Source organism: Trichoderma camerunense (genome assembly GCF_050948025.1).
Source record: "Trichoderma camerunense strain CBS 138272 chromosome Unknown V8C40scaffold_2, whole genome shotgun sequence".
Taxonomy (NCBI): Eukaryota; Fungi; Ascomycota; class Sordariomycetes; order Hypocreales; family Hypocreaceae; genus Trichoderma; species Trichoderma camerunense.
In genome coordinates this window covers 404725-419269 of record NW_028145368.1, presented here as the reverse complement: position 1 = coordinate 419269, position 14545 = coordinate 404725, and the positions used below count along the sequence as shown (strand labels likewise).

At 51.6% G+C, this 14545-nt stretch overlaps 3 protein-coding genes across 3 annotated transcripts; 2 read left to right on the top strand and 1 right to left on the bottom strand.

The window, feature by feature from the left end:
* Positions 1–1020: 1020 nt before the first annotated feature.
* Positions 1021–2259, bottom strand: V8C40DRAFT_232117 (uncharacterized protein). The gene has a single exon (XM_083213074.1). The coding sequence runs from the start codon at positions 1894–1896 to the stop codon at positions 1294–1296; it is 603 nt and encodes a 200-aa protein (XP_083077546.1). The 5' UTR covers positions 1897–2259; the 3' UTR covers positions 1021–1293.
* Positions 2260–4870: 2611 nt separating this feature from the next.
* V8C40DRAFT_261251 (uncharacterized protein) lies at positions 4871–5332 on the top strand (the record flags this gene model as incomplete). Its single annotated transcript, XM_083219241.1, has 1 exon — positions 4871–5332. The coding sequence occupies one exon, from the start codon at positions 4871–4873 to the stop codon at positions 5330–5332; it is 462 nt and encodes a 153-aa protein (XP_083077545.1).
* Positions 5333–12717: 7385 nt separating this feature from the next.
* V8C40DRAFT_232100 (uncharacterized protein) lies at positions 12718–13246 on the top strand. Its single transcript, XM_083213073.1, has 2 exons — positions 12718–13112; positions 13170–13246. The coding sequence occupies exon 1, from the start codon at positions 12762–12764 to the stop codon at positions 13053–13055; it is 294 nt and encodes a 97-aa protein (XP_083077544.1). The 5' UTR covers positions 12718–12761; the 3' UTR covers positions 13056–13112; positions 13170–13246.
* Positions 13247–14545: the final 1299 nt, after the last annotated feature.

The window sequence follows — 14545 nt, the reverse complement described above, 5'->3', positions numbered from 1 at the left end:
GGACGATTTTCCGCGTGCTAAGTAATTTAAGCTACTGGGTAATGTAAAAAGCCTGTTCCATCAAAAGAAAAGATCCGTGCTCCCTTTTCCCTTCTGGCTGGAAGAAGGGCCTTTTAGGCGACGGAAGCGGTAGAAGCATCGAGTCGGCGGTTTTGGAGTCGTGCTCGTGCGGTGTGCACTTCTACTCTACCTTACCTTACCGTACTCTAGTTTGTTTCCATTGGGGGGGACCCAGTGTGGTGTCGCGTATGTCAGAGGTGCATCTTGCAGGAGCGGTCAGAGCCTGTGCGTGCGTATCGCTGAGATGTATGCGTGATGCATGCTGCATGCTGCAAGATGCAGTTGAGTCGGACTCCATCTTGATAGATAACGGACTGGACTGGACTGGACGTTGACCGCACTGCACGCAAGTCAGGATCCATGTATCGTACTCTATGCACGCCCTATCCACCCAGCAGATACAGTAGCGAGATGCCGAGCCCACTCAATGCACGGCCAGCATGGCAGACTGGGGGGGAAGAGGGGAAAGAAAAATTTTCCTTTTGTAAAGAGATTTGTGTGTAAGTCGTGAGAAAGGAGGAAATTTTTGGTGATATTTTTTCCATTCACCTTGGTCCCCTATCGGTGGTGATACGCGGGCTCCGTGCCCTAGTCCATCCTCGGCTCTCGAAATGCCCCGGCGGCGATGTTGAGCAAAAGAAGCTTGGCAAGGGATCTACACGCCTTACGGGTAATATTGGGAATCACGTAACAAGCGTGTACTCAAATCGGGCAAGTCTAATGAGTAATACAAGAAGATTTGGAAATCAATCTTCTGCTGTACACATACACCTTGATGGAAGTTTCCGTGTTATTAGCAATCCGGCGGTCAAAGCGAGAGGTTAGGGTGCCTTGTGTCATGTCGTGACTCCAAAACAGGTTGTATTAGCCTTAGCCCGGTGTGACTGCGACTGACGTCAGAGAAGCTCTTTGGAATACTCGAGACTCTACGGAACTGGAGGGTGCCCGACGGCAGCTACGGAATAAGATTGCATGAGTACGTGCATTCGCTGACCAAGTGGATGGTAACCGCAATATCGTGTAATTTAGTAGATGGGCAGCCTACCTACTACTAGGTGCCCATATTCGGTATTTCGTGCTCCAGACATAGGGTAGCACGTGTACCTCCGTTACTGTCCCAAAGTACGACTCCTCGAGGGTATCCTGATACACTGGAACGCTGACTGGAGGTGATAGCCTAGATAATGCAGGCATGCTACGTAGCACGGGGGTCCGCCATGCCGGGATGCCAGATTAATGAATCTGACTGTAAAAAAAATCTGGGTGCCGAGGCGGCGGCATCCCAGCCCGATAGAGAGATAATGTAAAATGGGGGTCGGCGTGGCATCGGACTGTACAGTAGCACTCATAACCAGTAGGATCACGACAGCCTTGCGAACATGATGCGAGTATGTAAGCCGTCCCCCCCGGAATCCCGAAAATGTAATAATAGAATGGATGCTCGTCCAGGTAAGTAAAGAGGCAGGCCGATGTCAGGCTCTCGGGGGGCGTGTGTCTGACTTGCGAAAGCTCGCTCGGTGCTGTCATCGCACAGCCATGAGCATGGCATGGGCATGGCGAGATGGCCCCCATCCAGAAATAGCAGTGGCCGTTTTCGATTTTTTCCCGGAACCATGGATGATGACTACGACCACGAGTATGTGGCTGTCTGCCTGCCTGCCTCACGATGAGGGGGAAATGGCGGTGCACGAGAAAACAACACCAGAGACTGGCCTGACTCATGAGGGGAAACGGCCAGCTGGCGGCGTCTCCCCTCGCAGCACGGTGAGCTGTCAAAGCTATCCAGGCGCCAGCGGCCAGAAAAGATTCCCAAATCGTCGTGGACACCTCACGCATTACCGCCAAACCCACTGCCTTAGCAGGCACACGTCTCCCCCAGCACTACCGGGGCAAACGATGGAGGTGCCGCCCAGGTAGCACCACAGTATTATCGAGTGCCTTATCATGTAGGTTGTATGGGTTGCTTGCGATCAGAGGACCACGATCAGGCTGCGACACAGGTCTTGACCGCCTGGACAGTTTGCCCAATGGCATGGCGCAGACGCAGCTGGTGGGCGGGCAGCCACAGCAAAGGGCGGCATGACTGGCGACAAACTGTCGAGCTGGCGACGTTAGCGACCTGCCGGTTGGAGGAGGCGGCAGGACTCGACTCCGTATCGCCGTCATGGTACATGGAACGAACTGCCTCTGGTGCTTGCGTTTACGAGAGTTGAGACGAGAGGAGACGTTCTAGCAAAGCAGTTGGGCTACCTTACCTACGACTCGAGGGGAGTGTCGGCCCGCTACGAGTCCACGTATATCGTATTGTCCGTACCGGCACCGTCCACCCCCAAACAAGTGGCGCTGAGTGCGCTGGTCTGGCTGCTCCCCCTCAAGCCCAAGGAACCCTTGCGTGGCACTCAGTCCAGTCAGCACTCAAGCTGGTTTGCCCAACCAGTGCCTGGTGCGCGAGCACGGGTTGTGCTGCCTCCGTTAGTTTATCGCGGCCACTGTCCATTACTCCATTCTGCCGGCCTGGGCTGGGGGATGATGCCATCCAGTATTACTCCGTAATGTTTATTGTGTGCTCACGGTTATTCTCCGTCGCGGCCCGTTTTCTAATTCATCTCACCTACCTTGCCTGGACGGTAATCATCTCATCCTCCTTCTGTAACGAGGAGCCTGTCTGTCCGTTTTGGGTATGTGCCTTCTTGAGTTTTTGCTTCTTACTTTTCGGTCTCCTCCTGTCATGGTTGCTTTTTCGGCTGGTTGCTTGGCTAAGCGCTACTTGTTATTAAAACATATCAAATCTTTTTTGTCTTGCTTCTTTCTTGCTAGATGGCACGGTTACGAGATGCCGTTTGTTGTCTGAGTCCACAAGCAGGAGGTAGATTAGTGCTACCATACTAATACCACTGAGGTAACCAACAACAACATCAAATCTCAAATGTATCAACAAGTACGCACAGTAGTGGCCGGCGGAAGAGCCATCCGCCGACGACGGCTCAAAATGAGATTTACCCTTTTTTGCGATCTATCAGATTGCTAGCATCCCTTCTCAAGGGGACGAGGGAGGACAGGAAAAAGCAAGCTCGCGACGAGAGACACCCAGCGATTGCTCGATTCCGATTCCCCCAGACCGAGACAAGTGGCAGATCCAGCAAAACGGAATGCCGGGGAAGGCCATCCGTCGGCAAAACTGGCGCTGGTTCTTGTTGTCTCAGACGCCTCCAGGGCTCCCTGCTGGCTGACCGACCGGAAAGCTGGGGCGGTGTGCCCCGGTGCCCAACGGCGGGTTATGGCGACTAGGGAGGACACGAAGGCACTTTGCATGGGTGAAGGGAGTCTCTGGTAGGGTAATTGGAAAGCTGGGGCATGAGAGACATGGGGGGAAATTGGCGATACCAAGCAGCACGTACCAAGTAGCACTCCGTAGCAAGTAGGGCATGAGATGCGCCGCCGTTGACACTGACAGGCCAAGATGCAACCTGTAACCATGTTGGCTGGGACGGTACGGTACGTACCCCGAGCGAGAGCGAGCGATAGCCAGCCAGTCCATTTGAGCCTACCAGCTAGAGCACGCCCCGTCCGAGCGAGCCCCGGCAGCACGGGTTTCTTTTTGCGAGGGGCTGCTTTTTGCGACTCGGACGGCGCTCGGTCCTCCTGCTTGCTACCAAGGAACGAGCGCGGTGTTTCCCCGGACCGCCCAGCCAAGCGTGTGTCTGAGTGTCATCTTGGGTGAACGGTTGAATTGCTGTTGCCGCCGCGCCGGGTTTGGGTTGAGCTAGGTTCCGTGACACTGACACTGACACTGACTGAGGATGAGAAGCAGGATGAGGGATGCGAATGAGGATGGGCAATGGGATGCAAGATGATACGGGATCCCTCCGCGCTGATACCTGGATGACACAAGCGTGCGGTGCTGATACACAAACATCACGATACGGCCAGCGCAGCACAGCACTGCGCACGCAACAGCTACAGCTCGCCGCTTCTCGCAACGCAAGGGTCCAATCAGACCGCTGGGCTGTGGCGGTCAAAAACCGAGTTGCGGAACACCGCCATTTGCGTGTCACCTCTGCTCTGTGCTGTGTGTGTGTGCGACGGTGTTCCCTCTCCGTTAGTAGGGCTGGCAGTTTTGCTGTCCACGGATGTCCTTGTCCATGTCTTCCAGCCCAGCGGCGTGGCGTGGGGGGTGCGAAATCTCCCAAGGTGATGTTGCAACAGCACACCGGCAGGGGAGGGGGGTGGGCGGAACCGGCTTGCTGCAACCTCTCAACTTTGCTTTTGATAACCCCCAGCCCGGCAAAGCAATGACAATGGCTCCCTTGCACCACGCCCCCCCCCCTTCAAACGGCGCCCCCATCCCAGTCCCCCATTCCCCCCTTCTGCCCCAGCGCCGAGCGGCTCTCCCAGATGATTCACACATGTGCCGCCCACGATGAGTCGATATAAGTGCCTCTGCTCCCTCCAGGCTCCAGAGCTCGGTCTGCATTGTCCGCCATCACAAACATCCTTTGTTTGCCAATACAAACACCATCACCACTCTCCATCCTCTACTCTACTCTACTCTACTGCTTAGCAGTCAGCAAACAAACAACAACAACATCCATCCATCCTCCGGCATCACTGACGGAAAATCCTCGTTGCATCCACACCACCCCACGGTAACGCCCGAAGCACACACACACACATACACAATAGCAATCAACAGAAGCCGAGCAAACTCCACCAACCGGTCTTATCAATACATAAACCATCTCAACCCCAGATTTCTGGAACAATACTCCATAACACCCATCTCTCTCACATACACACAAACACATTCACAATGTTCGGTTCATACAGCTCATACAGCTCCGTGAGCACCATGTCTACCGCCATCGATATCAGCCCCTCCAACCTTCGAACTCGCGATGCCTCGTGCGCCTTTCCCTCCTGGCCTAGGCGAGAGTCTCTCTCCGAGTTCGACCGCGAGGAGCGAGCCACTTCTTTCCTCTCCGACGACGATCTTCTCCTGTCGGACCCCTTCGACAGTGACAGCCACAGCATCGCCAGCTCCAGCGCCTCTTCCTCTCCCATCATGATGATGCAGTCTCCTCCCCGCCTGACTGACGCCGAGGTCCTGGAGATGCAGCGAGAGAAGCTTGCTCTGCAGCGCGAGTGCATGCGCCAGATCATGCTTGAGAAGGAGCGCCGCAAGCAGGCCTCAAAGAAGAAGAGCCGCTCTGCATCCAGCGCCAAGAAGAGCCCCAAGTCCAAGCTTGTCTCCATGACTCCCATTTCCGAGTAAACAACATCTACAAGTTACTCTGCGGGTCATGCGCTGGCGCAAACAAAGGCTCTTTCTTTCTCACTACTACTTCCGGCTTTCTACGAAAAGCCTCTAATAGATTCAACACACCTTTGAATGGTGTACACGACGATTACGACTTTCTTCTTCTTTCTATTCTACTACGACTCAGACCCGGCTGTGGTCTAAGCACAGCCACCCACACCAAGTGCGCTATCAATAGGAATTGATTTGCGGCGCTTTCATGGGGAAAATCGGGATGCCGACGGGAGAGCCACGGTCCGACCTAATCTGACTCATCCTCCCGCCCACCACCGAGGCATTCCCTCAACTTCTACTTTCTACTACCGCGGCCAGATCGGCTAAACTGGGTCAGCCCAACACGGCTTCTTCCATTTCTCTTTCACAAGCCTTTGCAACTTTGGACCTTCACTTGATACCCGGATCATTTTCATATCCAACCCCCTCTTGGTTTAGGGGATCGTCGCAACGACAGCTTTGTTTCCTTTCTCATTTTACTACTATTTAATTCTTACGACGGCATTATCGGAGTTCATTTGTTTTTTATCGGGCTTTTGGGTTTTAGCGATCAATCATAGCGGGCATTAGCCAATGGGAATTTCTGGATACCCTCTTCCACAAGGATGAGCGACGGGTCATTGGGACACATTTACTTTAGATACATACTCTGGCGTTGGGAAGCCCTCCGCTACAGACGGACTCGGCACACATTGGGAAACATTTTAGCATAGCAACTGTTTAGATAGCTTCTTTCTTACAAGATACCCCCTTATTACCAATACTAGTTTCTACTTTCCACACACAATACCTTTCTCCGCCTTTGCCATTCATGATTCATTGTATTGCCATGTGTCTATCCGCCATTAAGTGAGCGCCACGGCGTAAACTTGGAGCACAGAACGCCATTTTCCGATTGACCGCATTTAGATGCCCTTTCGGGGACGTTCGGCAATGGGAGAGCTTGCTGCCACCGGCTCTCGTAGCCCAGCCGCCCCCGACTTTCAGCTCTGGCACACTAACTATTACTCACTACTAACTACTAGCATGTGCTCTCAGCGCCGCTCTTTCGCGCGCAAACGCATCAAACGGTGCGCTGTACACGGACAGAAAGTCGGTGACCGTCTGCCACCACACGCGTAGGCCGCCACAGAGGCTTGCGGGCGGATCAACTTTGGGGGTGGTTTGGCTGGCTCGCTCACCGACCCAATGCAGTGCGACTCGGTGGCGCCGGGGGCTTTTTCGCATTTCCGTGCCCTATTCGCTGCGTGCTGTGTTGTTATTGTCACATGGGAGGGGTGTGTGTGTGATTCGATAGGGCCCCATTGGTGATTGATCTGAGGGCTTGGGTTTGAAGGCACGAGTTCGCGAATAGAAAAGTATAATAATTAAGACAAACGGGAAAAACAACAACAGGATTTGTTAGACTTGAGGGGGTGCGTGACTGGGGGGAGGGTTTCCGCGCGTGTGAATCATGACTTGAGAATTACTTGTTTTTTTTGTTTCTTTTGCCCAAGTGCGGAGTAAATATGTAAGTGTAATTGATAGCTGGATTGTCGCAGAGGGCGAAATGTAACGAGCGGTGGTGGTTGGATCGCTACGAGGTATGCTTTTTGGGCGGGCTGAGAAAACGGCAGGCTAGTGGTTGATGGTTTTCGCTATAAGCTGGAGCTGTAATCTACGTGTCTGCAGGGCGTCGTGTCTCGAACCTCAGTTGTGATATCTCATTTATTTGCTTTTGCTTTTGCTTTTGCTTTTGCTGATTGGGATTTTATGATGTGGCAGGAAAAAAAAATAGATTAACTGCCCAACATCAATGCTTTGCTTTTCTTTTTAATCTTAATGGTCTACTATTTCATGTAGGGCGGCCAGTAAATTAAATCAAAGGGCTGCCTGTGATAACAACCACCGAACGTGCAGATGGGTTGCATGTCTAATGTACGATGTACATGAAGCACGATTTCGCGATCGATCGGAGGGGGGGAGGGCCTCGGACATGAATGGACACAGCGCGGCAAATTGCGTGCGGCTGCACTCTTTGCTGTGATTTGACGTGGCCATATACCTACATAGTATTCGCTGTATCTTCTCTCCCTTCTCTTTTTCTATCTTTTATCTTTTCCCTTGCATGCAGCGAGCAGCTGGGTTCACCCTTGTCGGCATGTTCACCGAGTGCATGAGCCAAGCTGGCATACATATGTGCGTTACAGCTGATAATGTCGGTGTACAGACAAACTGCAAACCTAAAGCTTGGGAACGGGAACTTGCGCGACCGTGAGCTTTTTCGCCCCGGGGGCTTATCTTTTCTCGTGTTGTTCTCTCTTGTCTCTCATTGCTGCGCTCTTTATTTCTCCGTTGAGACAGTGATAAGCTGGGCTCGGTTGATCACACAGTAAGCCCTCACTCATTCGGCGCACGCTTACTCATTCGTTTATTTGTGTGTGTGTGTGTGTGTGTGTGTGTGTGTGTGTGTGTGTGTGTGTGTGTGTGTGTGTGTGTGTGTGTGTGTGTGTGTGTTGCAACCACTTTATTACGCCGATACAAAACACGGGCTTCGGGATGTGTCACACCGGTGATTTGAGGTGCTGGGTGAGCTTGCATAATCCTCCTGCTGGTGTGGGTGTGTCTGGGCTGCATATGCAGGGTTGGCGAGAATCCTGTGTTTCCGGTTTGCTTTTTTTCCTTTCTTTCTTTTTCGTGGTTTGGGATTGGGAGAGGGGTGTCGTTACTTTTTGCAATAATACACTTTTCTTTTTTACCCTTCCGGATGTTTCTCTCCCTCTCCCCGACAAGTAAGTTTCTTTTTGCTTTTTACCAGCCATGTCTTGGCCGCCTTCCAAGCAAGGTTACGGTACGGGCCTTCGCTGTGGGCCAGATAATCCGTACGGGATAAGGGCCGGCTGACCCCGACATTGGCGTTTCTTTCCTTCTTGTTTCCGTCTCCGTCTCGTCTCGTCTTTTGATAGCAACGTTGTACTTCTCCATCGGGGAGGGAATCTTTGTTAGTCTGCCCTCCTCTTCTCTCTTACTCTTCTTTGCTGAGCCACCTTCGCCTTCGGGAAATCCTCTGTCCACACAGTCACAACACGTGAAAAAAAAAAAAAGGTCCATCCAATCCGTCAGCAATTCTTCCTGAGCGTTTTTCGCCCCCTCCTCTTGTCCTTTCCCCCGCCCTATCACAGCCCGATCCTCTTGGCTTAGAAGGGGAGTGTCAAAGAGGGAACTTGCTGGGGTTTGCGGCGGATTTGGCCAATAGGTTTGTCGAGATGCTGTACTGCCACCTTATTCGTCGCGGACATGTCGTCCAATTGCATGCATGCTGCACGTCCATTGGCTATAAATACTGAACCACGTGAACGCTGAGTCACTACAATTCTGGCGTATCGTTTGTGTTGTAGGGCACATCTTCTTTTTTTAAACCACGCAAAGTCGAAAAGCCCATTGCCAATACAATCGCCCATTGCTCATTGCGGCGTCGTAATCTGTGACGTAGAACTGTATTCGAAGTGGCCGCGTTAAGCGAAAGGAAAAAAAAGCCCAGCTTTCCCCATATCATCTGATGCTGGTGAGGCGCCTTTCAACGTACTCCAGTTCTAATTATACGCCCTGTGTGATGCGCGTGTGAATGGATGTGATTGGGAACTGGGCGGGCGCCAACCGTAGAACGAATCCCCCATTTTACACTCCCATTTCTGACATGAAGTTTGCGTGCGTGGTTTTGCAGCATCGATCGTATTCAGCAATATGAGATGTCAGGAAAACGACATGTTATAGGTTACAGCCCCGTCTCAGCTCCGTCTGAAGGAGTCGCCAAGGTCACAGATGCAACCCAATCGACAGCACAGGGCTATCCAAGGACATGAAGTTCAGATCACGACACCTGGGGGTAAAGGGCATGGCCTTCCTGTTGAGGAGGAATACATACGCACAATGTCCGTGACAGCCTCCACAGCGGTAACTAATGCCGCTGTCAGTATTGCCGCTGTGATTGATCAGGGCCGTCTTGTTAGACCCAAGCTACCGAGATTGATCACATGTTAGCTAAATTGTTCAGAATCATCTTTTCAAAGCCTCGGACTCTGGCCAATTGCTAGCCAGTAGCTTCTCCTATGGCCGAATGCTGTGATGACTGGTTGATAATTTCTCTCTTTAATAACGCAAAACTGGAAGCTACCCTCTTCATATGGACACTCCATGGAGGTGGATTCACAGCTCTCATTGATGATATCTGATACGATGCGTGATTCTGTTACATCCTTTGTGTTAAACCGACTTATACACTTATCTTAATCTTCTTTACGCCCGCGTCTAGACTGGCTTGGACTGTGGGCAAGTTGGGGTCATCACGCCAGCTTTATCGTATATTCGAAATGAGAAACGAAAGTGGCCACTAGAGGAAGACCATTATCCATTATTTCCTATCCTTAGAAGAGAGCACGCCCCCTCCATCAACCTGTTGAGGAAGAGATATCTCATAACTGATCGCCTGATGTTGTTATGTTAAGATGGGTATAACCAGTCGTGAGGCATTAAACAGAAACATAATACATCGCTTTATAGAGAAAGCTGTAATGGCAAGTTTAGAGCCAATATATCACTTGATATTATTTCAACAAGCAAAGTCATTATATGAATTAGTAGATCGAAGATTTGGCATCCTCTGTTCATTGAGTCACGTCTCAAATCTTATCGAACCAAGATACTGCTAAAATAAAACGTCCATAAATTACGAAATGTGTATTGCAGAAAAATAGGCTCACATTATATCATATGACGAGTAGATTCTCTCCAGTATCAGAAGGCAGGAATTTGGACCGCTGAAAGAAAACTGCCATGCCTATGCTATAAAATTGCATATATGAAGATGTATAAGTTCAGAGAGAGACACAGTCTACATTGTATATTCAGTTCCTAATCTTTTGCTAGCTGATGGCATGAGCAGCACTTGAATCTTCATCATTCCTCTCTTCCTTGCCGAGTTTGACATATATCAACAATGAGTCGCACCCCTACTCGAAAGAACATTATCCGCCCTATTGCTTGACTCCTTGAAAGTTTTAAAGGCGGCTTACTATTAGTGGTATGCCGTTGGTATACTCTCATGATCTTCTACTTATGCCTGCCAAATTCTCATGCTGTCGAGACGTGACAAGAAGTTGGCGAAACCTGTATGTAGAAAATGAAACCCAGCATCAAGGTCACTCGAGTGGTCTTTTATTCATTATAAACATGATTAATCGGGCATTTGATCCCAGAGGTAACAAATGTGGCTCCAGGATATGTCAATTCATCAAAACTAGAGCAGCAAGAGAATGTATTCTTGATGCTTCCTTACGGTTCGGTTAACTATGAGTAACGTTCTACAAGAGCTGTCTGAGCTTGGAGTCGTTGACTTATTCGAGCTCATTAGTTGGCATGTTGAAAGTGTCTTGTGCACAAATCCAGAATAAAACCTGGATAGAATTAATGCTGCACAAGTAGTCTTACACATCCTATGACATTGTTACAAGATACAGGATAGAATTCGACGTTGTTTTTTGGTGGAAAAGGGCTTGAGCTACGAGGTCAGAAAGCGAGACTATTGCTCGTATTTCGTCATGATTGAAGCGAAACCGGACATTCCAGTAACCGGTTGGGTCAGGAACAAGCTGCCATCCAAGGCATGCGGGATGGCAAGGGTGGCTCGGACTCTTACTTCACGTCATGGATACCTTGGCTCTTGATCTCGTTTGCTTCACCGCACTTCAATACTCTCCGCTCTGGTGTGACACGACGATAACGGCTCCCCCTCAGCTTCCATATTAATCCTTGCTCAAGAAATCTTCGGAAGGCACCTTGGCATCCCAACGTATTCGTGGATGTCGCAGATTGATTTGATGAATGAGCATTAGAACACCAGGCGAAGCCGATATTGGCGGTTTGTGCGTGCTATTTCATTGCGGCAGCAGTATCCTATGCACCAGAAGCTTTGGCCACTTTGCCCTGTCTCGGAGTATAAAATGTGGCCGTGCCATGCTTGACGACCTTTGATGAATGTATCCCGCGAGTGGCGTTCCGGCGATAGTGACTTTAGACATTTGCGTATGACAAAGAGGAAACTGGGTATAGTAAGCCAAGAAAAAAATACTGCGTCACAAGGTCACAGTCCGACAGGGTGCGGAAAGAATAGCGAGACTAGAGTCATATACATTGACGGGTTTGTTGTTGTTGGGCCTCAAGATATTCCCAATCGAGTAAACTTGCTGTTGGTCGCCCAAGGGACCAGTGTAGCCGGCGCCTATGTCTCATGGGGCCATCACCACTCCGTACCAGGATATACTGGGTGCCTAGCTGTGTGATATATACGGAATACGCATGTCTAGAATCCTTCGTGTGCTTGTAGTGGCCTCGGATGAGGTGGGTAAATACTGTATGTAGTACAATGGCAGTTCACTCTACCAGCAGCGTTGGTGTAGGAGAATGGACTTGCAAGTGGAGAGAGGAGGCTGATATGGATGCTGGGTTGGACCAAGGCTTGATAAGTCTCCAAGACATTTCCAAGCATGTCGCACGTGTGCTCTCAAGTGTTTCGTCACTGTGTACAGTCAAAGGTACGAACAGAAGAGGTTTCAATGGCCATCCGGGTACGCCAATTCGCTAGGATGATGCTGTAACAGAAGTCGTCCGCACCAGGGGTTGCTTTGAAAACAAGATATACCTAGATATGAGCCGGCTCTGGAGATGTGATTACGGAGCCGACGGACATGGAGCTGGGAAGCTTGTTAGCGCGCCGATTTGAGAGGAGGCTAGCAGTTGAACGGAGTTTGGAGGAAATTGCGATACTTGTACTCTGGACTATGGTAGGCCGAAATCCGTGTCGTGAATCATCTGATGCTGCTGTGACGGGCAGAGTCGTGCCATGCCATGACCACGGGCGGCGGCTCGGAAGCTGTATCGTATCGTATCGTGTCGTGTCCGTGTCTCATCTTGTCTTATGTCTTGTGTTGTTCGGGTCTCGTCTTTGTGACTGAGGCACAGAATTGGATTGCATGCGATTGCTTAATTACAGTAATTACAGTGCGGGACGGACTAGCACACAGCCGAGAGCTTCAGTCCAGTCTGTCTTGTTCCTTTTGTGGTCTGTTCTGTCTTGTCTCGGCGCGATTCTCAAGACAAGATGAATGAATGAGGTTTGCATCCCTGATCCTAGCCGGCGTCTTTAACGGTCTTAGCGGCCGGGACTGAGCGATTAGACCCCTGCAGGCAGGCGTGATCGAGCCGCCGATTGGCCAGGCTGCGGCGCGCACCTGCATTTGGCGCGCCCAATCAGCAGGCGCGACACACCTCGGCGCTTCGACAGCTCTTGCCATTGAGCGCCTGGGCTGGCCGCCCCACTCTGGACCGCAGCCCCAAATCGCCAAAAGCTCCAGCCATGCTCCAGCCATGCATCTGGGCGCCCCCCCTCTGGTTCGAACGTCTCCAAGGCCCAACTTCAGGGCCTGAGATGCTGATGATTTGTGGCGATGAAGTGCAGCATCGTATGGAATCGAATCGACTGTGGCAAAGCAGAATGGACGAACCATGGCCAGGGCTCAGTCTGGCTGCGGCGGGCGCGAACGAACTGGTATCACAGCACAGCACGGCTGCAAGGTACCGTGCAGTCACCCAGGCCCGGCCCTCGCACAGAGGCCAGATCGCCAGCGTGGAACCACCGATGCAACGGTGAAAGGCGCCGCAAGTCGGGGTAAGAGAAGAGCCCCGGTTGCTAGACGTAGTACGAGGGCTAATGGCGCAGGCGTATCAGTTGGTGCTGTTGCTGCTCCGTACCGTACTCACTTACAAATATTGCTCCGGGCAAGACATGACATGGGATACGGAGTCGACGCAGTTCAAGTCGAGAGCTCTTCGACACCTCGATGCCTCTGGAAGCTTTGATAGGCCCATATCCAAATGTCTGGCAAGGGTCGCGGGCAGCCTGAGAGGCTAAGCAGGGGGCTTCAACAAGGGATTCTACTCCAGCAGCGGTACATGGCCCGCTAGCGCCTGTACATCACCTGTCTTCAATTCGTCCGCCTCGAGGATCTGAGCCCATGATTCCCAGTCCCAGTTGACTCTGAGGCGACTAGCAATCGCCATTGCCTCGCCCTTTTCGCCTCACTGCTTAGCTGGGCCCACCGCGGGCGCACGCGCGTAGCAGACGTAGAGCCTAACTTACGGCGGCTGGTTGGGACGAAACGGAGTGGGAAGGGGAGAAAGAAAAAAACGAAGAAGCGAAGAAGGCTGCCTGACACATGGAAGCGATGGCAGCGTTGCAACGACGTCTGTACCTGTTACTCTCTGCTCGCTACACGCCGTCGGTAGCGAGAGAGGTAGGTACCACTACCACGAAGCAGCACATGGCCAGCATATTCTATTTACCAGCCGTTGATGCTGCAGATAGCTGCAACACGGAAAGCCCAGGTATCTTGTCGGCATGCGCATGTACCTGGGCTGCGTCGACGCGCATTGGCCGGTCCTTAGCTGCCGGACCGTATCCGCTCCATCCCAAAGACGGCCGTTAGCAGCTTTTGCACTCTAATTTTATATGGCAGCCAACCCCATCCATTGACAGGCCTCAACCACGGCCGCATAGGCGCCATGCTCGCCTGGCTCCTCTCCATCGGACCCATCACACCCCAGCCTGCTCTTATTACCTACCTATCCAACCCTCCTCTCCAACCTGTCCATGTCCATCTAATATTCTGGAGCGACCTTCACCGTGCGTGAGTGGTGCATGTCCCTACCGGATGTACAGGTCTTAGGTTGCTTGTGCGTCGTTTACAAGTAGCCGTTCTTGCACTTGGGCCGCTTCGATATTTTCTTTTACCTCCTCCTCCTTCCCTCCCGCCATCCCCATCTGTGCTGTTTCACACAGCTTGCCAAGGGTCATCAGAGGAGGATAGACAAGGCCTGAACAGACCAAGAGAGAACAGACGGAAGATCCGTAACGTCTTTCTTTGTTTCCATCAGCGTGACCACCATTACGCATCCAGCCAAAACTTCTCCTGCATTCGCCTGCATCACCTACTACTCCCAATCCTCCAAACAGGAGCATCCCCTAGGCGGCACGAACAAGCGCCGAGCTAATCAGATCAGCCCCTCCCCTAACGCTGCTCGGCACATCACAGAGAACCGTCATTCTTCTTGCCTACAAGTTTGTTCTTTATATGCAAAACC

Coding starts and splice junctions, on each gene's coding strand:
- V8C40DRAFT_232117 (XM_083213074.1), bottom strand. CDS start 1,896: ATGCGTGAGGTGTCCACGACGATTTGGGAATCTTTTCTGGCCGCTGGC.
- V8C40DRAFT_232100 (XM_083213073.1), top strand. CDS start 12,762: ATGCTCCAGCCATGCATCTGGGCGCCCCCCCTCTGGTTCGAACGTCTC.